Here is a 27,177-nt window from a genome sequence, read left to right as displayed (position 1 = left end):
AGCAACGCCTTCACTCCTGCCAGTGGTTTCTTCCGAGTGTTTATTTTTTGTACTTTTTCACACAAACATTTAAAAGCATTATTTTACATATGTATCCTGATCGCGATATATTTTCATGAATGCTGACGTGTATCTATTATACCGGTAAAATATACCGGTATAATACAATCAAATTTCTCATATTTTATTAATATTTTTGATACAATTTATCGTTGTATTTTTAAATATTTTGTAAAATTCCGCCATCTCCTCTCCTCCTCCTGTGACAAATGGTTTCCGCCCTTTCCTGCAAAAGCCTTTTTATTCTTCAAACCACCCCCCTTTCTAATCCAGCGAGTGGTTCCGCTCAACCGAAATAGAGTCATCCCCCCCCCCCCCTCGTTTTCATCCTCTGGGGAGGGAGCGCGCGCGCGCAAAAACACAGCACCTCGGCCCCGGCCCTTATTTGCTCTTCTCGCGAGATCAAGAAGAACGGACCGGGGCTCGGAAGAGAGGCCCCGCCCATTTTTCCTTCCGCGAGGAGAGCAAAGTAGCCCGAACTTCCGGTTCCGGCGCAAGGGTCGCGCTGGGAGACTCAGGGAGGCCGGCGTTTTCCCTTCCCCCCTCCCCTGTTCCTTGGAGTTTCTCGGTCTCCGGGACGGGAAATGGAGCGGGAGTAAAGGCGGCGCCGCGTGACCCCCGACCCCTTCCCTCCCCTCCCTTTCCCCAACCGGAGAAGCCTCGCAGTGAGGGAAAAACTGCAACGGAGTGAGTCCGTGAATGATTGGCGGGAGGGAAGGCGGTGCTCGGGTTAAGGGCCCCGCCCTTGGAGAGGCGTGGTTGGACCCCCGCCCTTTTTCAAAGGGAAGGGGGAGAGAATGAGGTCTGCTGGCCACGCCTTTGGGGTTTGGGAAGGTTCTTGGCTATTGGCCCCGCTCCTGGACTCTGGAATGATTTGGCCACGCCCTCTCGGGGGAGAATGAATGGGGCAGTTATGGCCACGCCCTTCCTTGTATTCAAACGATGCCTTTTCCCACGCCCACTTTAGGGCAGGGAAGATGTTGATGGGAATGGGCCACTCAGTGACTCGCCTACCAGCTCCTTGGCAAGTTTTTGACTGTGAGTGAGCAGTTTTCCTTAGCCACCCCATTAATGAATTGTGCCCCTAGTGCTGGAGAGTGTAAGAATGGGATGCCTCCTCCCCATTCCATAATTCAGATGTTCCTGTCTTTTTTTCCCCCCCTTACTGTCTGGTTACCTCCTGCCTAATTTGGCTTTCTGTGAAACTCCCCCCTCCATTGGTTGGGACAGGTGGAACATGTCAGGGGGTTGTTTGTGAAGATCATGGGGCTCTGAAATGAAGACTGAAGGAGTTTGCTTCCATACCCTCTAGTATATTCCTTCTGGAGCTGGCAGCTTGGGCTCTGTTAGGAACCAGGATGAAACTCCGCTTCTTTGCAAACAGAAGCGGGTTGGGGTTTTTTAGCTTGGTTCCCAAGATGGGAGTTGCTTGAGTCCTTGGGATGAGGATATCTTTTGGCTCTACCTCTTATGAAATTCTGCCCTACAGAATAGACTTGCTCTGCTGTCCAAAGCTCCCAGCCCCTAACAGCTCAAGATATGCAGTGAAAACTTTAGTTTCTTGGAGATGCACTTTCTTGGCCTTGCTTGCTGTGCACTAGATTGTGATAAGAATAAAAGATGGCGAGTGCCATGTGGAAGAACAGGGGCTGCCCCATACCTTTTCTGTCCTTCCCTCTGAAATTGCATCATGTCTGGGCCTTTTGTGAATGATACGGATTCTTATGTCTTAAGAATTGTCAAGACATCTGTGGTGTGAAGGTGTCTAAACTGTTGCGCTCCAAAAAAAGTCACTTCCTGACTTTCTTTTTTCTCCTCTAGTTTCATATTCTGCCCAAGGTTTGCCAAGCGGTTGATGCAGAAAGCCAAGAGAGCTCGTCTGGAAAACAAAGCTTCAGGAAGTTGGAGAAGGTAACTTTTCTGGGCCTGTGCAAGGAGTGCCTTTTAAACTATTGCATACTGAAGGGTTAAATGGAAACCCAGTGGCGGAACATTGGGACTGGGAATTATCATACACCTGAATTTTAGACTTGGCTTTGTTCTCATTGAGGTGGTATAGTGAATCCCAGTTCAAACTGCAGCTCTGGAGTTTGCATGCTGCTCTATGCAAAAACAGTCCTTTGCTTCTAAAAAGAGTCTAGGCTAGCCCCCTCCTTAGCACGTTAGCTTTCTGTGTGTGTGGATATTTATGCAGAGGAGCACTCAGTTACATGAATCCCACCTGGAGTCTGAAATGTAACAGTCCAAACACAAATTGATTACTCTTTCCACAGAAAAAAATAGATTTTTGGATATATGCAGACAATACTCTAAATATGCTCTTTCTTGTATGTTTTGTTGTACGTTTTCCTGTCATGATTTAAGGGGGACTTATGCTGTGATTGGCACAGTCAGAGCAGGGCGAGAGACCTCCCTGTGATTTTTTTCTTCCTTCTTCCAAGGAACCCAAAGCAGCTTTCCTGTTTCTTTTATCTTAGGCATTGAATGTCAAGGCAAACCTGGGAATAAGAATTTCGTAGAGTGCAGGTCCCAAGGATCTGCCTGAAGCATTCTGGGAAATCTCGGTGTTTCCCACCTAGCCCAGATTAAAGCATAGCACAATATCTTAGGAAGTCTTCTTGAGGTTCATCGATGTATTCAGAAGCTATATCTTTCAGGGGGGCTTGCGTGGAGAGGTCCCTGCTGGATTGTCCCCCTGTGGGTCAGCTCTGAAAATCCTGTATGGTGCTGGGAATCCATTGCCTTAAGGTGGCCAATTCGACTTTCTTCCTGGTGGACATTAAGAACACTTGTTGTTTGCAGGAAACCTAAGTCAGTTGTGTGCGGTCCTCACGCACAGATGAGCTGCAGTTCATTTAGCATTTCATTGACACTCTTGTGACATGCTCTCTGTCAGGGCATTTGGACGGAGCCCTTGTGAAACAGATGTGGGGACGACAGCTGTGTAAGACTGTAGGGACATCTGAACTCTTGATGTGCTCTAATCCTTTGGGGCACAAACTAATCGGGTTGTTTGGTAAGCATGTTTCAAAAACATGTCGGGATCTACTGCAGCAACATTCTCCAATCTCCCCCACCCCACTCCCCGGTTAAAAACTTGGGGCCTGACATAGCGTGGAAAATGAATTTCTCAGCACAGCTCCTTCAGTCTTGAGCAGTGGTTCTCAACCTTCCTAATGCCGCGACCCTTTAATATAGTTCCTCATGTTGTGGTGACCCCCAACCCAAACATTTTACAGATGGAGAACACTGATGCAGAGAGTCTTAGGTGACCCCTGTGAAAGGGTCATTCGACCCCCAAGGGGTCGCGATCCACAGGTTGAGAACCACTGGTCTTGAGAATAATTTCAGGGTTTATCAGGACTTTAGATATGACTGGGGTTTTATGCATGTGGGGAGAGACTCTGCTAAAATATCTGCAGATGGAGCTGTCTCAAGAGAATGCGGCTCTTGTGTCCTTCGCCACTCCTTTTCCTTTAAAAATAATTATTCATACCTTCCTACACAGGTGAGCTCCAAAAGGCAAACAAGATTTTCATGATATAATCTTTTGAGAGACGAAGCTTCCTTCAGCAGATCTGAAAGTTCATCCCTCCCAAATGTTGTTAGTCTGAAGGCGCTACTGGATTTGTTCTTCTCCTGCCGACCAGCGCAGCTACCCTTTAAAACTATATCCAAAAGTTTGATTAGAAGATTATTGAGTTTGATATGAATTTACTTTCTGAGGAAGGGATCATTCGTCATAACTTGATTCCGGTCAAGTCAATTCCTTTGCTTTATGTTTACAACTACGGGTTCAAGCCAGTGTTTTGGGAAATAGATACCCCAGCTTAGCAAAAATTAAAATGTTTGCTATTAAATTCTTCCAAGGTTTTTTGGGAAGGGGTTTCAGATTTTGAGCACAATCACTGCTTATGAGGAGCTTTGGAAGACACCCCCTTACCCCCATTTTTAAGGCTTTAGGGAGAGTCATTTGCTATTGAGCTATTCAGCTACAATCAGGGTTATGAAATGTCCCAGAACACATCTCGGAATCCAGCCTGTGAATTCGCATGGCTTCCCTGGGGCTCAAAATAACCATGGGGTTTTAAGTGGTATTGCCTTGCAAACCATTTTAAATTTAATGTATTGTCGAAGGCTTTCATGGCCAGACTCAACTGATTGCTACAGCATATTTCTCTCTGTAATACACCTCTGAAGATGCCAGCCACAGATGCAGGCGAAACGTTAGGAACAAGATCCACCAGACCACGGCCACACAGCCCGGAAAACCCACAACAGCCATTTAAAACTCATTTTTGAAAGCATATGTTTTAAAATGGACTTTCCCCCTTCACTTCAATCCTGGCAGTGAATGGGATTCTCTTGTTTCACTGTCCGCTTGTCCATTTCCACTGAGCCGCTGTTAAGCCTGTGAGTCTGAGCAAACAGGCCTCCCAACGCTCAGCCTGATCTTGAGTCACACTCGCATGCACACCCACAGCATTGCTTGAATGGTGACTTGGCTGGCCTTGGAAGTTGGCTCGGTAACTGGCCCAAGATGGGGTCAAAGGTTGTGTAAATAGAGACCTGGATTTTTTTTTTCAGCTGCTGCTGAGCAACAAGCTTCAGGGAAGATGGTGGATTCGCACTGTTCAGACTTTTCAGTCGGTAACGACTTTGGGGTTGAGTTTTCTCCTCTTCCTGATTGTGTCTCTTGTTTTGGAGGGCAGTGAAATTTCAGCACAACTTGACTTGGGAGAAGCAGATATAAAGTTCTGCGAAAAGGTTCTGCACGTGCTTTTGAAGAGCATGTCTTAATGTCTCCTTGGCCTTCTCAGCACTTGCAGCCCAAGTCATTGCTGAAGCATGAAGGTTTTGCTACAGGTGCCATTCAAATGAACCATTGTGTTTCTGGGGTCCTGTAGCTATTTTCTGAGCAACAGTGTAGGCCTCTATATACATTAAGGCGGGGTGTCCAGCTCTGGCACTTCAGACATTCATGGACTACAATTCCCATCAGCCTCTGCTGGCATGGTTACTGCCATGCCAGCAGGATGGAAGTTGTAGTCCACGAACATCTGAAGTGCCAGAGTTGGACACCTCTGCATTAAGGCATACAGAGGTGGTGTCCAAGGTCCTCATCTTATACTGTGTGTAACAATCAGATGTGAATTGCAGGCTTTCCTCGATTCAGGCGTGCATAGTCCCTGATTCAGATCGCAACTGTGGGCCAAAATAGCATTTCCTGGACTTCTTCAGGTTGTGAGAATGGTGTCAGGGCAGGGGCAGGCTGATGCCCGTTTTGCACGTCTGCCACAGATGTGATCTGAATCAGGCAAAGGTGGCTCCAAATCATAGATTTAGTGATACCACAGAATTCAAGCACTGTAGTTACATATTTTATCATGCATTTTCTGAAAGAACCATTTTAGAACATAAGAAAGAGCCTGCTGGATCAGACCAGAGTCCATCAAGTCCAGCCCTCTGCTACTCGCAGTGACCCATCAGGTGCCTTTGGGAGCTCACACGCAGGATATGAAAGCAATGACCTTTTGCTGCTGCTGCTCCTGAGCACCTGGTCTGCTAAGGCCTTTGCAGTCTGAGATCAAGGAGGATCAAGATTGGTAGCCATAGATCGACTTCTCCTCCATAAATGTGTCCAAGCCCCTTTTAAAGCTATCCAGGTTTGTGGCCATCACCACCTCCTGTGGCAGCATATTGCAAATACCAATCACGCGTTGCGTGAAGAAATGTTTCGTTTTGCGTTTTCAGTGTATGCCCCCTGGTTTTAGTATTGTGAGAAAGAAAAACTTCTCTCTGTCAACATTTTCTACCCCATGCATAATTTTATAGACTTCAATCATATCCCCCCTCAGACGTCTCCTCTCCAAACGAAAGAGTCCCAAACGCTGCAGCCTCTCCTCATAAGGAAGGTGCTCCAGTCCCTCAGTCATCCTCGAGAAGAGTCCGGTAGCCTGATTCCTGCAGTGGTCAGCTGAGGTGCTCTTGGATCGTCCAAGGGCAAAAAGGCCAGAGCCTCCCCCATTGTTACCCACCCTCAGCAATTGATTCCACAAAACAGCCTCCATTTTAGCCATAAGGCCCAACAGTTGTTGGTGGACGTATCTTCCACCAATTTGTCTAGTCCTCTTTTAAAACTATGTAAGCTGGTGGCTCTCACTAAGGCAGTGAGTTCCACAGTTGAATTATGTACAGTGCATGTTAGATGAGGCTCTTATTTATTTATTTCAAATGTATTTTTTAAAAAAAGTATCAGCCACTTTTCTAACTTGCAGCCCTCAAGCCAGCTTGCAATAGAAATGAAGCAGCAGATAACGTATAAAACGTATAAAATGTAACATTTCTGGAGTGCCAATGAATAAAAACCAAATGTAGTCAAATTTAATCTTAAATAAAACCATCTTGAACTGCCTCCTGAAGAGCAACGGTGAAAAGGCCTGGTCCACTTCCCTGGAGGTTGTTCCATAACTGTGGGGCTCCACCAAACAGACCCTCTCTCCTGTGCCCACCAGACAAACTTCTGTGATTGATGGGTCAGTCAGGAGGGCTGCTTCCTGTGATTTTAATTCTCAGGCAGGAACGCATTGTGGAAGACAGTCCTTCAGATATCCAGGTCCCAAGCCATGTACCACTTTGAAAGATTAAAAAAACCTCCTTAAATTGGGAGCGGATCAGTAGCCAGTGTAACTGCTGTAAAATTGGGATAACATGCTCCCTGTAGCTTCAACCTTAGCGACAGCTTTTGAACACTGTTCATGTGACACGGTGCTTCTTTGTTGAATGAGACTTCTGTGCAGAGGCTTTTTACCAAATAGAAAGCAGACTTGTGCACGCGGGCAACCTTTTGTACAGAGAAATGCTCCGTCATACATCTCTCATGTGAAGCGTACCGCTCAGGTCTCTGGGAGATCCAGGCCAGAATCATTATCAGAGGTTCTGTACCTAGAAGCGAAGTAACCGCATTTCAGCTCTTCCCAAAAGACAGCTTGTTGCTGCTGATCGTTCTGCTGCAGGGTGCACTCAGGAATGCTGAGGCCATTCTAATGTGCAGTCTCCATTAGCATTGGGCAGCAGGGAAGCCCAAGGGGGACCAGTGAGCGTAAATATTGTGACCAGTGCGCACGGGAAACCGGAAACTAGAATATCAGACCATAAACAACATGACACACTATCGCTGCTCAGTAGCTAAATTCTATTAACAAATTCCATGTAACATATCATATAAATTTCCTTTAACAAATTGAATAAATAATTGTGCAATTCCTTAAATTGTCCAATCTTACAAATAAGGGTTCCTGTAAGGGTGATAATATATCTGTTTTTTTTTCTTTTTCCAGATATCTCCAAGAAGACCACTGCACAAATGAATAATGTCAATACAATGTCACACCTGCTGTAAATCACACATTTATATCCTCTTCCAAGCACCCCCCCTCCCCTCTTTGTTTGTTTACATCTTTTATTGATGGAGTCAGCAGTCTTCCCATTTAGGGAGGGTTTTAAAAATGGGTTTGCTGGGCGCCTGATTCAATTTTAAACTTGTATTAACCGCTGTTTTAAATGGGGAGCTAGTAATTTATTTATATTGGATCTTACTTGTTTAGTTTTGATTGTACTTAGTCGACCTGTGATTTAACTTTGTTGTATGCCACCCAGAGCCCTTCGGGGATAGGGCGGGTTATAAAACTAAACAATAAATAAATAAATAAATAAATAAATAAATAAAGTCTGTTCGCTAGACACAAGCTTGTTAATTCCTTGCATAAACTGTTCATTGACTGGCAAGGAATTAACAAGCTTGTGACTAGCAAACCAACTTGGAAGATGATATAAACGTGTGATTTACGACAGGTGTGACATTATGCAGTCGTGCAGTGGTGTTAAAGGAAATTTGTATGATATGGTACATGGAATTTGTTAATAGAAATTTAGCCACTGAGCAGCAACTGTATGTCACATTGTTTATGGTCTGATATTCTAGGACCAGTGAGCGTCCCACATCCTCCGCATGTTGGAGGGGTTCGTTGATGTGCTAGTCTTCGTTGCAGGTTGTGGGACCTGCCAGCGACCACCTTCCCACAAGGTGCTCCTATTTAACCCAGGACACCTTTCTTGTGTGGTGGAAAGCTGAATTCTGCTGTGTGCACATGTGCACATGTAACCAGACTGTTCTGGCTGTGTTTTTAAAGAGCACCAGGGGCAGCCGAGTTAACCCAACAACTGCATCATCATACATTCATTATTTATTTGGGCCTCTGTTAAGGTTCTAGCCCACCTTTTCCTCCAAGGCCCTGAAGGTATGTGGCTCTCCCCATTTCATCCTTGTAACAGCCCTGTGAGGTCAGCGGGGCTTAGAGTGTTTGATTGGCTCAAGGTCACTGGTGGAGCTTCATGACTGGGTGAGTATTTAAGCCTGGGTCTCTCAAATCAAAATCCAGCACTCTTAATCACTAGGCTAGGGGTGGCCAGCCTATGGTGCTCCAGGTGTTCATGGACTACAATTCCCATCAGCCCCTGCCAGCATGGCACAATTCAAGATGCTGATTTTGACTTTTGAAAGTCAATATGGTTTGGGATCAATTGGCCATGCTGGCAGGAGCTGATGGGAAATGTAGTCCATGAACATCTGGAGCACCATAGGTTGGCCACCCCTACACTAGACTGAAGTCCAGGAGCATTTGGGAGAGCAGCAAGGTTTTTAGGGTATGAGCTTTTGAGAGTCAATGCTCCTTTCGTCAGATATAAGACTCAGGGAGCTTTGAGTCTTGAAAGCTCATGACCTGTAAAAACCATTGGTCTCTAAGGTGCTAGTGGTCTGGAATCTAGTTACTGTGACTCCAGTCTGCCAGACACAGCCTGAAGGCCTCAAGCCCAGGCGCAATATCAACATTTGGTGGTGTGAAACGTGAAAATCGACCCAGAGCTTAGAATCCTGGACGCGGGTGGTCGCGTTCCCTCTGGCCCTTCCCAAACATGTCCTCTTCCATTCGTCTAGTTCCTTGACCAGCTCGGGAGGAAGGCCGAGGATGACGGCGGTGGACGCGTTGCTGGAGAGCGCCGAGGTGGTGGAGATGGAAGAAACAGCCTCATCGCAGTTCCACGTGGAGAAGCACTCGTGGGAGGGGCTGCGCGACATCATCCACGGAAGCCGCAAGTACACGGGGATGATCGTCAACAAGGCACCTCATGACTTCCAGTTTGTGCGGAAGACTGAAGAGTCCAGTCCTCATTCTCACCGCTTATATTATCTCGGTAGGGCTGGCTTTGATTGGTTCCTTTGCCTTGGGGCAAGGTGAAGATTGGGACTGGTCGCCAACTTGGCCCCCACTGCTTATTTCCTTCCAATGAGAGCTGCCCTCTCATTTAAGACGAATTGGTTTTTATGTCCCATTTTTCTCTACTAAAAGGAGTCTCAAAGTGGCTTACGGTCACCCCCTTCCCTCACAACAGGCACTTTGTGAGGTAGGTTGGGGTGGAAGAGTTCCAAGAGAACTGTGACTACTAGCCCATAGTCGCCCAGCTGGCTTCTTGGGAGGAGCGAGGGAACAAACTCAGTTCACCAGATCACAGTCTGCCATTCTTAACCACTACATTACTTTGGCTACATCAATTTTTAATCCACAAAGGAGCCCATCTTCATATCCTTTGACTTCTAGTTTTACTCAGGAGTCTTTAGTGAGGTACCTTGTCAAAAGCCTTTCGAAAGCCCAATATATGATGTTTACTGGTCACCAACATCTACATGCCTGTTCACTTTCTCCAAGAACTCCAAAAGATTGGTGAAGCAGGACTCCCCTTTGCAGAAGCCTTGCTGATTTTTCCCTCATGAGGCTTTGTTCCTCTCTGTGCCTTATAATTCTGTCTTTGATTTCAGTTTCAACTGCTTTGCCTGGGACAGACATTAGATTAGCCTGTGCACTTCAACACATGCCAGCTGGGTGCAGCTGGCATGTGTTGGAGTGCACAGGCTAATCTAATGTCTGTCCCAGGCAAACCTTGGGCTAGCTGCAGCTCTTTGGAGTTCTCTCAGCCCCATCCACGTCACAGGGTGTTTGTTGTGGGGATGGGGATGGAAGGGAAAGGAGATTGTAAGCCCCTTTGAGTCTCTTTACAGGAGAGAAAGGGGCGATATAAATCCAAACTCCTCTTCTTTTTCTTCTTAGGGTGCCTTCTGACTACAACTTCAATGTAATTTGTAAGGTTAATTTTAAGATGCTTTAGAAGGGGCACCCACCCCCTCAACAAAGCACCTTTTAAAACAGTGGTTCTCAACCTTCCTAATGCCGTGACCCTTTTATACAGTTCCTCATCTGGTGTTGACCCCCAACCCTAACATTTATCCATTTTACAGATGGAGAACACTGATGCGGAGAGTCGTGGGCGACCCCTGTGAAAGGGTCGTTCGACCCCCAAAGTGGTCCCGACCCACAGGTTGAGAACCACTGTTTTAAAAGATAGTACAGAAATAATGGAGTTCTGTATTTTTGTCCTTTCTGAGATGCCCCTGTTCCTTTCCAGCATGTAGTTCTCTGGGGTTTCTCAGTTGAAGTTCCCTTTGACAGAGAGTGCCCCTGGATAGCCATCCCTCATCCAGCAGCTGGGCATGTTCTCTTTTTGTGTCATGGTTTCCTGCAAGATTGTGAAGCATGTTGGGAGATGACGCGCTTAGTTTTCCCGTTACCGTAACCTCATTGGACGGAATACAAGATCTCATCCGTTTTGTTCTGATGTGCTGCTTCTGCAGGAATGCCATATGGGAGCAGGGAGAATTCCCTCCTCTACTCCGAGATTCCCAAAAAGGTACGGAAGGAAGCCCTGCTCTTGTTGTCGTGGAAACAGATGCTGGATCACTTCCAGGTGAGGCGCGTTGGATCATGGACTGTGTCCCATGGCTGAGACAGAAATGGTGAGAAAAGAAAAACATCCTCAGCTCTCCCTGTAGGTTCATAAGTATGTTCCTACCTGCTCATTAAGGTTTTCTACTGAAGCCTTTCTCTTGGTTTCCCCATTCTGTGGTACAGTGGGGGATAGTTCCCCGGGCCTTTTGCATACAAGGATCAAGGCTTTGAGATTCCTTCTCTAGGCAAGTTTGATCTGCTCCGTGAAACTCTGCCAGGTCAGACACCAGTTCTAAGTCCAGCATCCAATTTTGCATAGCAGTCAACCAGATGCTATCTGAAAGCCTACAAGTGAGACCTTTATGAATAGCATCTCTTTGCTGCTTTGGAGCTTCAGGTACACTACCCTGCCTGTGGAGGTTCCATTTGGTCAACCAGATGCTACCGAACATCCTGCAAGCAGGGGCATGAAGACCATGGCATCTTCCTGCTGTTGAACCTGAGCTACTAATGATCAGGGATATATTTCCTCTGCACATGGAGGTTTCATTTATCTGCCATGGCAAATAGCCTTTTGTGGACATTTCCTCCCTGAATTTGTTCAGTTCCCTTTTGAAACCCTCTGAGGTAGCAGCTGTCTATACAACTTAATGCACAGGACTCCAGAAGTGTGTTACACAGCACAGAGAGAAGTTCTTTTGCTTCTTTGTCCTTCTTTGCTGGCTTTCTGGAATAAATTAAAGACAGTATTTCTCCCAGCCCCCTACACTTTCCGTTTGTATTACATACATTATGGTGGCTTAAGCAAAGTTTCTGCTTCTAAGTTTTCTTCCATTCTCCTGTTTTTCTGTTTCGTTCACATACCTATGTACCTAATAGGGACATGTAGCCCTACTGCAGATACCTAAATCTGTGGATTGGGGCTTGACAGCTTTTCCTGCTTTCTTGGAAGACTCCTAGGTTTACAGAAAAATCTGAAATGACAAATAAAATATATAGGGGGAGTGAAAGATCCCCAGGTACGTTTGTGTTGTCTGCATGTGCACAGACAATGCACTTATCAGAAGAGAAGAACACTGTTCCAGTGTCAGGAGGATGCTGGCAGTTGGGCTCAATAGAAGTTGGTAGGGCTTGGAACTACTCCATTTTTGGCAGTGGGGGGAAGTATGGGATCCCCTGTGACTATCGCAGATCTTCACTTGGGGTTTTTTTTTCTAATTTGCTTATAATTTAATTGTTTTGAAGGGTTGTTTATTCAGAGTCCAGGGTGAAATACTTTTCACTAAAGCAGGAAGTTTGGGCCAGGTAGCATAAGCATGCTTGCTTTGCTAGCATCCTGCAAGGCATGCGGCCATACCATTTGCAGAGCTTTTGGTTTAAATAACAGACCAAGAGGGAGGAATTGAAAACTCCGGGAAAATATGGTATAGGGTGGCCGTAGCCACTCAGAAAAAGGAGAGCCAAATAAAAGGTTGGCCCCTGTGCAGCTGAGCTAGATATGGCTGCTATTGGTGGTTGCCATGACAGTTCAAAATGGCATGCCAAAACTGGCATTAGCAAGGAGGTGGGAACTGGAGCGAATAGCAAGGAGGGGAGGGAAAACGGGATTTCCCTTCCTTAAGCCTCCTTGTTGGTCCCAATTAAACCCCAAGGACTCTGAGTCGGGGGCAACTTATTATTAGCTTAACTTGTCCTGCCTTATCTTCTTCACCTCCTGAACCAGCACCTGGAGGCAGTTTGGGAATGAATGCTGGCTAATAAACTGAAACTTAATCCCAGCATGATAGAAGCGCTATTGGTGCGAGGAAGGTTTGAATTATAAGCAAATTTAACCCATTCTGAAGGGGTTTGAACTCCCCTTGAAGGAACAGGTCTGTAGTTTGGTAATGCTGTTGGAATAAGGCCTACTTCTGGATAAGCAGTTGGCAGTTACAGTCAGGGGTACTTTTACTGGCTTCAACTCGTTAGCCAGTTGTAGCCTTTTCTGGGCAGCCTGTGGTTATATCTCGATTAGATTTCGTGGTGTACTCTTGTGTGTGGCTGCCCTTGGAAAGTGTTTGGAAACATCAGCTGGTCCAGTATGTTTATTGGAGTGGGTTGAAGGGGCCATATCATTCCAGTTTTGGTCGACCTACACTGGCTCCCAGTCTGTTTCTGGGCACAATTCAAGTTGCTGATTTTGACTTTTAAAACTCAGTATGGTTTGGGATCAACATACTGCATAGACCGCCTAACTCCTTATGAACCTACCCAACCAGTATGGTCCTCTTCCACATTCCTGTTTCAATTGCCCTAGTCCAGTGGTTCTTAACCTTCTTAATGCTGCAACCCTTTAATACAGTTCCTCATGTTGTGGTGACCCCCAACCCTAACATTTATCCATTTTACAGATGGAGAACACTGTTGCAGAGAGTCTTAGGTGCCCCCTGTGAAAGGGTCGTTCGACCCCCCCAAAGGGGTCGCGACCCACAGGTTGAGAACCACTGCCCTAGTCTTTGGAGAATATGAGGGTGGTGACTCGGCAGAGGTCTTCTCGGTTTCAGTACCAAAGCTCTGGAACTCTTTCCCCAGGCAGACTCACCTGTCCCGTTGTGTTGCCATCCTACTTCAGCGGGTGAAGATTTTTTTTGATTCCTCTAGCATCCTCTCAGTGATCCCTTCTTCCTGCCCTGAGTTTTAGTGGTGGTTTTTATGTGTGTCTTTCAGTTTGGTGTTAATTGTTTTCATGACGTGTGCGTTGCTGGTTTTTATGGTTTTTAAAATGTGTTTTTATGGTGTAGGTATTTAGTCCGTTAGCCTCCTTGGAGGCCCTGTTGAGAGCAGAAAGGTGCGGTGTAGGTTTTGTAGGCAACATAAGTGAATTGACAGCCAAGGTGAGACTTGAACTCCTTTCCCCCCCATCCCGCCCAGTGCCAAGCCTTCCTTGGGCCACTCATGCATACCTCTTACTTCTTTTTGCCAGGCTACCCCCCACCATGGGATGTATTCCCGGGAGGAGGAGCTACTGCGGGAACGCAAGAGGCTAGGCGTCTTCGGAATCACTTCCTACGACTTCCACAGGGAGAGCGGCCTCTTCCTCTTCCAGGCCAGCAACAGCCTCTTCCACTGCCGAGACGGAGGCAAAAATGGCTTCATGGTGAGTACAAGTAGCCCAAACTGTCTTGGTCTGTCCCCTTCCCCAGTATGGTGCCCACCGATAGATTATCCATCGCCTGCTTGCTGCTTGAGTCTGCCAGGTAAAATCTGAATGTAATTAGTTTTATATCCCGGGAGGCTCTGGGCGGGTTGTCAAACCTGTAATTTGGAGTCCACGACTTTTGGGGGCCTGTGGGCATCTTTGCAATTCTGACATAGGCCCGTGAACTTAGCCACAAAACAGCTGCTGGAGTAGGTGTAGCCTACCATGCCGTATCAGGAAGTAATCCTATGTATAACTTTCATAGTAAATCTTCAACATTGCAGGTACAAACACTTCGGTAGAATGCCTTTTAAAATGAAATAACTTTTTAAAAATATTTTCTCGCATGCACAAAACGAAAATCCTCTTGCTGCGGTGGTGGCTGTTTTCCAAAACAACTTTTTGAAAATCAGTCTGAACAGCCACTCAGAAGCCCCACTTTCAAAAAAGCAACTTTCTAAAAACAGTTGGTGAGCTCCAGGAGAGGTGTCAGTGGACGTTATAGTGCCTAGAGCAGGGGTCTGCAACCTGCGGCTCTCCAGATGTTCATGGACTACAATTGGCCATGGTGGCAGGGGTTGATGGGAATTGTAGTCCATGAACATCTGGAGAGCCACAGGTTGCAGACCCCTGGCCTAGAGGCTCCGTGTTGGAAACTCCTGCTGTAAATCAATCGAAGCCCAGCAACTTCACACAGGAGTCTCCCTCTATTTTGTCTGTGACGGATGGAGACATTACAGAGGTTCCAGAGAGATGCCATTGCTCGCTTCTGAACGTTGGTCTTGATTCTGAGCACAGGGCTTCTGTCGGGCTGCATGAGCAATTCTTTCCCAGTCTTGCCAAACTGGTGTGGTCAGTTTCGCCCTGATTCCCCAGTCTGGGTGGGCTTCTAAGGCCCTCTCATGTTCTGGTGTTTCTCTGCTTGCACAGGTTTCACCGATGAAGCCGTTGGAACTCAAGACCCAATGCTCAGGGCCTCGGATGGATCCCAAAATCTGTCCGGCAGACCCTTCTTTTTTCTCATTCATCAACAACAACGACCTCTGGGTAGCAAACATCGATACAGGAGAAGAGCGCCGGCTGACGTATTGCCAGAAAGGTACCCTACAGTCATCTTCCACACCTGGGCGCGGCCTTTCTGCAGAAGTGTTGGTGCGGGCAGGGGGCCTGGCCTTGGCAGCGAGAGCCTTTTTGTGGGTGATGTTGGAATTTTAGGAAAAGGAAACATGTTAGACCTGGCGCTCCTTGGGATTCACAGAATATTCAGGCCAGCGTTTTGCAGTTATCGGAATATGGTCTGAAAAGGGTGGAAAGTTTTTATTGGAAACGTGTCACATTCAGGGGGAGGAACTGGAGCGGCTGGAATTATAGCAAGGGGGTGGCAGAGTGGTAGAGCACAGTCTAAAGCATCTTCGTCTAAAAAGGCTCTGGTGGTAAGTAATGAGACTCACCCTGGAGACACACACACACACCTGACTGTAGTCCTTTCCATGTGCGTCTATGCTGGAGGTATCCAACTGTGGCACTTCAGATGTTCATGGACTACAATTCCCATCAGCCCCTGAAGCGCCAGTGTTGGACACTCCTGGTCTACGCTCTTGTGAAAACGGAAATGTTCTTTTCCCTCTGGAATGATGGTGGAAAGCACAGTCAAGTGACAGCTGAGGGACTGGAGCACCTTCCTTATGAGGAGAGGCTGCAGCATTTGGGACACTTTAGTTTGGAGAGGTCCGAGGGGGGATATGATTGACGTCTATAAAATTATACATGGGGTAGAAAATGTTGACAGAGACATTTTTCTCTCTTTATCACAATACTAAAACCAGGGGGCATACACTGAAAATGCTAGGGGGAAGAATTAGGACTAATAAAAGGAAACATTTCTTCACGCAACGCATGGTTGGTGTTTGGAATATGCTGCCACAGGAGGTGGTGATGGCCACTAACCTGGATAGCTTTAAAAGGGGCTTGGACAGATTTATGGAGGAGAAGTCGATCTATGGCTACCAATCTTGATCCTCCTTGATCTGAGATTGCAAAGGCCTTAGCAAACCAGGTGCTCAGGAGCAGCAGCAGCAGAAGGCCATTGCTTTCACATCCTGCATGTGAGCTCCCAAAGGCATCTGGTGGGCCACTGCGAGTAGCAGATGATCTCTGGTCTGATCCAGCAGGCTCTTTCTTATGTTCCTATGGTGACACCCTAGGATTTTCCAGGCAAGAGACGTTAAGAGGTGGTTTGCCAGTTGCCTGCCTCTCCATAGTGACCCTGGACTTCCCTGGTTGTCACCCAGCCGAGTACTAACCAAGGCTGACCCTGCTTAGCTTCCGAGATCTGACCAGTTCGGACTGGCTGCAGCTATCTGGGTCAAGGCAAGCAAAGGTGGTTTGTGATTGACTGCCTCTGTGTTTTGCCCCTGAACCTCCTTTCTTGTCCCTTCCAAGTACTACTCAGTACTGGCAGTGGACTATCCAAGTACTACCCTGTTTAGCTTTGACAAAATTAGGCTAACTTGGGCCCTGCATCTCCAGGCTTCCTGTGAAATAGGGTCATGCTAAAAGAATTCCGTGATGCGTGAACATGGCTATCCACTTGGCATGACAGCCATTAGCTTCCCAAAAGTATCATAGTGTCCTTATGTACTACTATGTGCAGTGGTTCTTATGGGTCCCTGAAGCATGCCAAATGAGTTGTGCTTTCACTTGCCCAGCCACCATTGCATCCTTGAAGCTGTGCTAAGTCAGTGTTACGTTCTGTGTCTGGTTGGTTGGATAAAGGCCTGTGGCACAGGCTGGAGCAGGGCGGGAAGTGCTGCGAGGGACAAGTATGGGAGAGAACAAACCATTGGGAAATTGGGGTGTTGTGGGGTTTCTGGGCTCTTTGATTCCTCTGAAGATGCCAGCCACAGATTCAGGTGAAACGTCAGGAGAAAATTCTAGTGGAACACGGTCATGCAGCCCGGAAACCCTATAACACCCTAGTGATTCCGGCCGTGAAAGCCTTTGAGAATACATTGGGAAATTATCCTCTGATTCACCTTTTCTCTCCCAGAATGTCATCAACTCTTAGCCTGAGCAGATCAGTTTCCTTTCTCCTTGTATGTTTGCTCCCTTCCATTGGTCTAGTCCAAGGGTCGGGAACCCGCGGCTCACGAGCCGCAAACGGCTCTTTCCCGCTTGTCGTGCGGCTCCTGGCATGGCCCCTTCCTCCCCTCTCTGGGGCTTTTCCACAGCAATTTCCCTCTCTCTCTTGTCTCTCTCTTGTCTCTCTCTCCTCCTCTCTCCTAGTCACCCCCGCTCTCCTTTCCACCCTCCACTTTCCCCAGCTTCTTCCTTCTCCTCGGAGCCTCGTTCAGCCGCCCCACCCCCCTTAAATCCTGCCCCAGTGCCTTCTGGGGCGTTTCTCCCCTCGTCCTGCAACGAGGCCGGGCCGGGGAGAGGTGTTGCCGCTGTGACTTGCTCGGCGGCCTGCCCCCGCAGCGCTCGGCCCGTTGTCCCTCAGGCCGGGGCTGGGCACATTGCCGCCGCCGCTGGGGCTTGGGGCTGCGTGGCCAGACCGAGGCCTGCCGCTGCTGGGGCGCGCAGCTGTGCCGGCACCCGGTGTCCGCCCCGTCAAGTCTGCGGAGGAGCCTCCACCCACGCTCCCGCATGAATGGGGAGCGTGCAGCCAGCATCCCGGCCTGAGTCGGGTGCTGCTTTTTTCTCCCCTCCCCTCAGGGTAGAATCCTGAGAAAAAAGCAGCGCCTGGCTCAGGCCGGGATGCTGGCTGCACGCTCCCCATTCATGCGGGAGCGTGGGTGGAGGCTCCTCCGCAGACTTGACGGGGCAGGCGCCAGGCACCGGCGCAGCTGCGCACCCCAGCAGCGGCAGGCCTCGGTCAGGCCACACAGCCCCGAGCCCCAGTGGCGGCGGCAATGTGCCCAGCCCCGGCCTGAGGGACAACGGGCTGAGCGCTGCGGGGGCAGGCCGCCGAGCGAGTCACAGCGGCAACACCTCTCCCCGGCCCGGCCTCGTTGCAGGATGAGGGGAGAAACGCCCTAGAAGGCACTGGGGCAGGATTTAAGGGGGGTGGGGCGGCCGAACGAGGCTCCGAGGAGAAGGAAGAAGCTGGGGAAAGTGGAGGGTGGAAAGGAGAGCTGATGTGACGAGGAGGAGGAGGAGAGAGAGAGAGAGAAGAGAGAGAGGGATAGATCTGTGGAAAAGCCCCAGAGAGGGGAAGAACAGCAGGGAAGGGGGTTGAATGTAGTAGAGATGGGGGGGGGACGCTGAAAAGATAACTGAAAGCTGGGTAGAAATATTAGAGACAGAACAAGGGGGAAAGGAGGAAACAGAATGGGAAAAGGTCACAATCAGAGGGTTTGAAGCGGACCCTGACGAGAAGGCAGAAGTTGTGGAAAGAGGAGAGTTGCCCTTTGTACAAATCGTGCGTAAAGGTAAAAAACCAAAATACTCAGTGTTTTCTTAATTTTAAATGCCAAAAGGTATTTGCGGCTCCATGAGTTTTCTTTTCCGTGGAAAATGGGTCCAAATGGCTCTTTGAGTGTTAAAGGTTCCCTACCCCTGGTCTAGTCTTAGTTATGCTTGATATTTTGCTCCCTCGGACAGTGGGTGTGCTTGGGTCCCTGCCTGACTGTGTATGGCGGCCTCTGTTTGTTCTCTCTCCACCCCTTACAAAATACTTGTTTCTTTGCATACCTGAAGAGTCCCTTAAGTGTGCAAAAAACCCACTTTGTTCCGTGGGTGATCCCTTTTCTGTATATGTAGGAGTACGCGCAGCACCCAGGCTGAGGCAATAAAAGTGTAGTAACCAAATTATCCTTGGGATCTAAATCCCTATAGTAATTTATATTGATCAGCACAGTGAACAAATTATTCATGCATAGGACGTTAATTCAATACAATTATACATGAAAGTCCAGGTTTCAATGAATATCCATACTGTTGCTCTATAGTAAATACAAACAAAGATGTAAGGTCATCCTTCTCATAAATGTAATTCAATGAAACCAAAAATAGGAAATTTATCGCAAAGACCTCTCAGGTTCAATTGGTGTGAGGTTCCAGTTCCATGTAATTGACTCCCCAAAATGTATAAATCTACTATTTTGAACGCATCGTACGTAGAGTTTTCGAAGAATCTTCCTCAGAAATAAAAATTATTTTTTGCTTTTATCTTTAGCCTTATTAACAGCGGGTTTCTATAATACATGAAATATAAATAATAAGCATTGCACAATTTTATATAATACATGTAACATTAAGAGGACTATAAACATGCAAGTGTAATGTAAACCCCTCCATCGCCCATCAATATATTAACAGTATATACTACATAATAATAATTAGTAATGATAATGCTCTCACATTTGCTCTCCTTCAGAGTTGATCCACCCCTCAAGGCTGTGTATTATTTCTAAAGAAAGGACTTAACGCTGCATTCCTATAAGACCCTAGTGAGTTTCAGCTGGGAATTCACAAGTAATAATTTAAAGTGATACTAATCTACAAATGACAGATTTGCCGTAAATTTCCTATTTTTGGTTTCATCGGATTACATTTATGAGAAGGATGACCTTACATCTTTGTTTGTATTTACTATGGATCAACAGTATGGATATTCATTGAAACCTGGACTTTCATGTATAATTGTATTGAATTAACTTCCTATGCATGAATAATTTGTTCACTGTGCCGATCAATATAAATGCCTATAGGGATTCAGATCCCAAGGATAATTTGGTTACGACACTTTTATTGCCTCAGCCTGGGTGCTATGTGTGTTCTCTTACATATATGTTGGTTCGGGGCACTCCATCTTTTGTTCTTGATCCCTTTTCTGCTTGATTATTATTTACAGCCTGCCTCTCTCAGCGGGACTCAAGGTGAATGACAAAACATGAACAGCAATTCCATCAAACAGCAGCGGCCTCCAGTAAACCAAGCGGCAGAGCTAGGGATTACAGCACTGGAAAAACCATGCAATCAAAATCGTGTCCAAGGCCTGAAATACCAGTTGAAGAAAGGGGCGGACAAAGGCAGGGAACATTGTTGTGAAAAGGGAGGCTTGTGTCAGAATCCTAAAAACACACGCAAACTCTTGTTGAAGAACAGTAGTTTTTAATGGTGTTGGATCTTCCCTGGTCAAAGCCAGTACTGAGAATTGCCCGCGCAAAACCCAATAGTTAAAACAACTTGCACCTCCCAGCCTGGGAAAGTGCGCCTAAAAGTTACCATAAGAAAGATAACAGGAGATGGTCAGGCAGTGACCTTGGGCACCACCTGGTACTGCATAACATCCTACAGCAACAGAAACGCATCTAACCCCCTGTGCATTTAGAAAGCAGCAAAAGCAAAACCCATAATCACAGGCCTCCTGACAGCCTGCAGGCTCAACAGTACAATAGACTACATTGTATAGAAGTGACCTTCAAGCTTGCTATTAAGAAGGTAGTGGGATGATACTAATTTGACAGAATTGGAAAACTGCATCTTCAAGCGATTAATTCTCCCTGGCAGGGAATATGTGTCAAAGCATGCCTCTTTGAACTGCAGACCTCTGCTAAAGCAACCGAGAGCATTTTTTTCTGTTGAGTAGAGTTTGCGTGTTTGGTGGAGAGAAGGCTAATGAATCTAATGAGCGGGCCTTAAGCCATGCTCGGGTTCTGCGTGGGCAGCTTTACGTGCGCAACCGTTCGGGCAAGAATCCCAGTTCTTTGTCCTTCTTCTGGCAGGTTTATCCAGTGTGTTGGATGACCCCAAATCAGCCGGCGTCGCCACATTTGTTATCCAGGAGGAGTTTGATCGGTTTACGGGATACTGGTGGTGTCCCACTTCTTGCCAAGAAGGTGAGTTTCGCTGGGGCCGGACTTCTGGGTTTGTTTTTCAGCTCTGACACGCCACGGTCATAGCTGAGCACGGCAGGCGGGACATCCTGAGTTGCCCAGGCCAGGCCAGGCCAGGCATTTGTACTAGTTGACAAGGCCTTTGGCTGTTCTGCCTCTGAATAAATTCTTAAGGCCTGGAGCACACACAGTTCATAGAAACTAAGCGCAGGGCATCAAGTATCCCCTATAGAATTGGCTGTTGTGGGTTTTCTAGACTGTGGCTGTGGTCTGGCAGTTTTAGCTCCTAATGTTTCACCCATTAGGAGCAGAAACTACCAGACTACGGCCGCACAGCCTGGAAAACCTACAACAGCCAGTTCATGACAGCCTTTGACAATACCCTATAGAATTGCTTCAAGTAACACTACTAATCATCAACATGTTCTGAAGCAGTGGTTCTCAACCTGTGGGTCGGGACCCCTTTGGGGGTCGAACGACCCTTTCACAGGGGTCGCCTAAGACTCTCTGCATCAGTGTTCTCCATCTGTAAAATGGATAAATGTTAGGGGTTGGGGGTCACCACAACATGAGGAACTGTGTTAAAGGGTCGCGGCATTAGGAACGTTGAGAACCACTGCCTAAGACTCTCTGCATCAGTGTTCTCCATCTGTCAAATGGACAGATGTTAGGGGTTGGGGGTCACCACAACATGAGGAACTGTATTAAAGGGTCGCGGCATTAGGAAGGTTGAGAACCACTGCCTAAGACTCTCTGCATCAGTGTTCTCCATCTGTAAAATGGATAAATGTTAGGGTTGGGGGTCACCACAACATGAGGAACTGTGTTAAAGGGTCGCGGAATTAGGAAGGTTGAGAAGCCTAGCCTGAAGGCACTTCTGGGCAACTTCGTATGTTGCCTCTGCATACTTCAGAAAGACACTGTCATCTTCTGAGTGAAATGGACATCCTTGGGGGATTTTAAGCCCTTGTGTCTTATTCTCACGCGAGGTGTTTCTTTGGGGCGTCAGTCTCGTCTTAAAATAAAGGTGAATGACGGGGAAGACATTTCTGGGCTGGAATGGCAGGCAGTGACCTAAAAAGGAAATTGCTAGGAGAGCTTTAGGAAAAAAAGAAGACTGGTATGATGCATGAAGTGATTAAGAAGAGATTGAACCTGATGCCCGACAATATCTGGGATGTTGGGTCGCTTAAATGGAGCTGCCTGAATAGTTGCCATCTCCTTTCCCAAAAGCCAGTGTGATGGAGCAGTCAGGCGAGTACCCAGAAGCCCACGTTCAACACTCTTCTCTGCCTTGAAGCTCCCTGGGAGACCTTGACTGAGTTTCTCTCTCCTCTCGCTCTCTCTCAGACTCACCTACCTCCCAGGGTGGTCGTGGACATAGAAACGAACCCAATTTTTCTCCCCCGAGCTCCTTGGAGAAAAGGTTCGATAAATAAGTGACCTGCTCTCCTGTGTCTTCTAGGCCCCGAGGGCTGGAAAACGTTGCGGCTCTTGTACGAGGAGGTGGATGAGTCGGAAGTGGAGATCATTCACGTTCCTTCTCCTGCCCTGGAAGAAAGGAAAACGGATTCATATCGGTATCCGAGAACAGGTTAGTGACAGGACGAAGTTGAAAGGAGTGTTGCCAACTTATGGGGTAGGCGGATCCTTCTGGGATCTCTCCCGATTCAGCCCCCAAAAGAGATCTATCTAGTTCCAGTAAATTTTATTCATTTCCCCCTCTTAACCTAGTAATTAGCCTGGTGTTCTGTGCACTCTCTCCGTCACCGTACAGCGGCATGGGGTTGGGAGGGAGAGCCAACAAAGGTCTGAGAAGCTTATCCTGGATGGGTTGAATTGATTTACGCTGCATGGGTCAGGCCTTACCTGGAGTGCCGTGTACAGTTCTGGAGGCCTCACTTCAAGAAGGATGTGAACAAAGCGATGAGGATGATAAGGGACCTGGAGAAAAGCACTGTAAGGAAAGTCTGAGGGACTTGGGAATGTTCAGTCTGGGGAAGAAGAGATTGGAGGGAGAAGGAATTATTGCCCTCTTTAAGTATTTGAAGGGCTGTCCCTTCGAGGAGGGTAGGGATCTGTTTCTGTTTCAGCAGCAGCAGAAGGCCATTGCTTTCACATCCTGCAGGTGAGCTCCCAAAGGCACCTGGTGGGCCACTGCGAGTAGCAGAGTGCTGGACTAGATGGTCTGATCCAGCAGGCTAGTTCTTATGTTCTGTTGGCAGCAGAGGACAGGACTCGCAATAATGGATTTCCAGTAGGAGCAGCAGTGGCGTAGTGGTTAAGAGCAGGTGCACTCTAATCTGGAGGAACTGGGTTTGATTCCCCGCTCTAGTCTGGAGGAACCGGGTTTGATTCCCCACTCTAATCTGGAGGAACCGGGTTTGATTCCCCGCTTGAGCAGTGGAGTCTTATCTGGGGAATTCAGATTAGGCTGTGCACTCCAACACACGCCAGCTGGGTGACCTTGGGTTCTTCTGAGCTCTCTCAGCCCCACCTCCCTCACAGGGTGTTTGTTGTGAGGGGGGAAGGGCAAGGAGATTGTAAGCCCCTTTGAGTCTCCTGCAGGAGAGAAAGGGGGATATAAATCCAAACTCCTCTTCTTCCTTAAATTATGGGCAGGTAGGTTCCATCTGGATATTAGGAAAAAAGTTTTTACAGTAAGAGTTGTGCAACAGTGGAATCAGCTCCCTGGGGAGATGGTGAGCTCCCTCTCACTGCCAGTCTTCAAGCAGTGCCCAGACAAACATTCGTCTGGGTTGCTCTTGGCTGATTGTGCGTTGATCAGGAGGTTGGTCTAGATTACCGGTGTCCAGCTCTGGCGCTTCAGATGTTCATGGACTGCAATTCCCATCAACCCCTGCTTGGCCATGCCAGCAGGGGTTGATGGGAATTATGGTCCATGATCATCTGAAGTGCCAGAGTTGGACATCTCTGGACTAGATGCCCTGTATGACTCCCTTCCAAGTCTATGATTCTATGATTTAAGAGCATGTTCACCTCAACAGCCTAATGCTGCATAATTCTTTGGTGACTGGAAACGCTGTGGGCCCAAGCAAAAGACACCCTGTAGTTCTTATTAGAACTACCCTAAATGACGCATCAAAGGGTGCAAACTTTTGAGTCCTTCAGAACTGTCCATCCAGCTAGATCAGGAGTCCCTAACACGGTGCCCTGTAATTCCTGTCCATGGGGCCATGTGCGACTTTTGCTTTAAACAGGCTGATCCAGCCACAGTTTTCACCACACCTCAAGGATCTTGACTAGGTGGCTGTTTGTAACTGTTCATCCCGCAACGTTTCAGAATTCCAGAGGTGTCCTCTGGCCCATAAAGGATGTGGACTCCTCAGCTAGATCTTTTAAGTGGGGGGGGATACTTTCATCATCCAAGATTGGGGTGGGGATTGAAAAACAGAATAAGGAGTGCCCTCCTTCCCACGCAGATGTGCCCTCCCTCCCACGCAGATGTGGTAGCCAAAAGTGGAAGGAGCGCGAAAGTGATGCTCATTTAAAACATCTGGCGGCATCTGTTCCACCCAAAATGAAGTGCTTTCCTCAGAGAACATATGGAAGGGTTCTATAAATAGAAATGAAATTCATGACTGAATTTAGCCCAAGAGATGCTTGGGGGGAGGGGGTCACTTTAAATGAAAACAGGAGGCTTGGGCCACATTGGGACCAGGGTCCCCAAACATTTCAAGCCTGCAGTTACCTTTCGACCACTGACACAGCGTGGTGTGCACAGGCACAAAATGGGTACCACTGGAGGTGGAGCAATCTACAAAAGGATGCCTGCAGCATGTCTTCAATGACCCAGTGAAGATCCTTGTGCTGTGGTGGCAGCTGCTGCCAGAGGAACACTGCCAGTTAAATCACTGAGGGCCAGTTAGAAGCCTTGCTGAGCAAAAGTCCTACCTGGCCCCACGCACTTTCTAAGAACACTTGGCAGGCGCATGGTGCCCTTGAGCACCTTGTTGGGGGTCTCCTGATACAGGCCAGTGCAGTTTTATTCCCAACCAATCTTGTGGACAAGCATCCCCTTGTTCCTATGGTGGCAGCAGCATCTCTTTGCTATGCAAACATCCTCTGTTAGAAGTATGGAAAAACATCCTTCGGAGGGCGTTCACTTTGAACCTTTCTCATTCCTTTATCCTCCTTTTTAGGCAGCAAGAACCCCAAAATCTCATTGAAGCTGGCAGAATTTCAGGTGGACAGCCAAGGGAAGGTAAGCATGGACTGGATCTTGGCCTAGTGCAGGAGTCACCTCATCCCGCACACCAAGCTTAGCCCCGCTGTCTGGTTAATGTCAAAGCCTTAATCTGGTTCATGGAGTCTGCCTTGCGAAATGGGCCCCAGGCAGGCAGGCAGTGATGCTAACCGAGTCAGTGATCTCCCTGCGCGTGCCTGTTTTTTTAAGCAGCCATTGCCATACCACTTTTGATTTGTCTATTTCAAATATCTGTCAGCCACACGTGGAACTCAAGGTGGGCTTACAGGGTAAGTAAAGCAACAGTGGTTTTAAAATCAATTTAGAAATCTCCGTTAGGCCTGCCAATCTGTGACAGCTAAAATGGTCAAATACAGTCCTGAATAAAACTGTCTTCAGCTGCCTCTCAAAGATCAAAAGTGTGCTGGATGGGGTGTGTGTGTGTAACTACCAGGGGAGGTGCTGGTGGACTGGGTTGTGACTGCCCCAAACCTTTCTGGGGATTCAGAAGGTCCAAAACACGAAGATATATCCAGTGGTGGGATTCAACTAATTTAACAACCGGTTCCGATGGTGGGATTAAACTAATTTAACAACTGGTTGTTTACAAGCACCATTTTAACAACCGGTTCTGCCGAAGTGGTGCGACCCTGCTGAGTCCCACCACTGGATGTATCCCGCTAATACACAAGCCTCAATATAAATTGCACAGTGTGTTTATTGTGCTAGTGTGATTCGTAAACATCCACTTATCACTATACCTAGCAGACTACCACTATTAGCTATTGCCTAATTCTAACACATAACACATATTACTAAAACCCATTTTAGATGCTTGGACAGAGGGAAGAGAGGCTTTCTATTTGGATGACCTCCAAGACTTGTGCCTAGTTGGAATTTTGTTATGGACAATTGAGTTGCTTTGGTTTCATGATCCAAGAAGAAGAGGAAGCTAATATAATTGGACTACATAAACTGATGAGTTTAGGGCTAACACCTGCAGCCTCTACATTTTTGATGGTTTCTTTTATGTTTGCATATTTAACTGTATGTCTAAATTGTATGTTATGAGTAAGAGTTGTATGTTTGGTAATAAGTATTTGTTGTGTGTTAGGCAATAGTAAATAGTGGTAGTCTGTTAGGTGTAGTGATAAGTGGATGTTTAGAAACCACACTAGCACAATAAACACTGTGCAATTTATATTGAGGCTTGGATATTAGCGGGATATATCTTTGTGTTTCGGTTCAGAAGGTCTTCAGCCTCTCTGTTGCAACTAAATCTGCCTTCCGAGTTTGTTGTGAGATAAAATGTGTGTTGGAGTGAAGCGACCTTCTGAGCTCTTTGGAGGAGGTTGTAGATCAGGGGTCTGCAACCTGCGGCTCTCCAGATGTTCATGGACTACCAATTGGCCATTCTGGCAGGGGCTGATGGGATTTGTAGTCCATGAACATCTGGAGAGCTGCAGGTTGCAGACCCCTGGTGTAGATCAAGATCGAAGACCACACAAGACACACATTCAACAATTCCTTACAAAAGTCCTATAAATATAGACTCTTCTTATCCCACAAATGCTGGTAGGGGAAAGGTGAGAGAATAGCAGCTTGCCATGTCAGAAGACTTTTTCTGGATCAGGCCAAAAGTCCCACATCTTTTCCCCAGTGATGTTTGGGCAGATGCTTCTAGGAAGCTTGTGGGCCAACAGCCCTCCTCAGTTGCTTACCCCCTCTAGCATTTGGTGCACAGAGGTAGGTTGCCTTTGGACTTGGAAGTTCCACAAGCCAAATTTATGGAGGGAGAGGCCTGATTTTTTAAAAAAAGATGCACATGTTAATATCACTTTTTGGGCCCAGACTTTTGAATTTTCCCAGGCATTGCAGTCTCTTTTTATGGTGAAAGTACTCATTGACCTGTGTGCACTGTTCAAAAAAGATATTTTTCTATTTGTGTAGATCGCCTGCGCCCAAGACAAGGAGCTGGTGCATCCGTTCACTACAATGTTCCCACGGGTGGAGTACATTGCGCGGGCTGGGTGGACCCGAGATGGGAAATAG

At 47.3% G+C, this 27,177-nt stretch overlaps 1 protein-coding gene across 1 annotated transcript; it reads left to right on the top strand.

Annotated features, from left to right (window-relative positions):
• Positions 1 to 613: 613 nt before the first annotated feature.
• On the top strand, positions 614 to 27,177 carry DPP9 (dipeptidyl peptidase 9). The gene is made up of 10 exons (XM_048498625.1): positions 614 to 747; positions 1,882 to 1,971; positions 9,059 to 9,315; positions 10,808 to 10,920; positions 13,864 to 14,037; positions 15,010 to 15,178; positions 20,808 to 20,921; positions 22,384 to 22,512; positions 25,082 to 25,143; positions 27,076 to 27,177. The coding sequence occupies exons 2-10, from the start codon at positions 1,916 to 1,918 to the stop codon at positions 27,175 to 27,177; spliced, it is 1,176 nt and encodes a 391-aa protein (XP_048354582.1). The 5' UTR covers positions 614 to 747; positions 1,882 to 1,915.

This window comes from Sphaerodactylus townsendi, linkage group LG05 (genome assembly GCF_021028975.2).
Source record: "Sphaerodactylus townsendi isolate TG3544 linkage group LG05, MPM_Stown_v2.3, whole genome shotgun sequence".
NCBI lineage: Eukaryota > Metazoa > Chordata > Lepidosauria > Squamata > Sphaerodactylidae > Sphaerodactylus > Sphaerodactylus townsendi.
This window is presented reverse-complemented; position numbering and strand designations above follow the sequence as displayed.

What these genes read in the sequence shown, in the direction of transcription:
- DPP9 (XM_048498625.1), top strand. Translation starts at nt 1,916, where the DNA reads ATGCAGAAAGCCAAGAGAGCTCGTCTGGAAAACAAAGCTTCAGGAAGT. An exon ending in AGATGCTGGATCACTTCCAG is followed by an intron (nt 10,921 to 13,863) that starts GTGAGGCGCGTT and finishes TCTTTTTGCCAG; the next exon opens with GCTACCCCCCACCATGGGAT. An exon ending in GCTGACGTATTGCCAGAAAG is followed by an intron (nt 15,179 to 20,807) that starts GTACCCTACAGT and finishes TTCTTCTGGCAG; the next exon opens with GTTTATCCAGTGTGTTGGAT.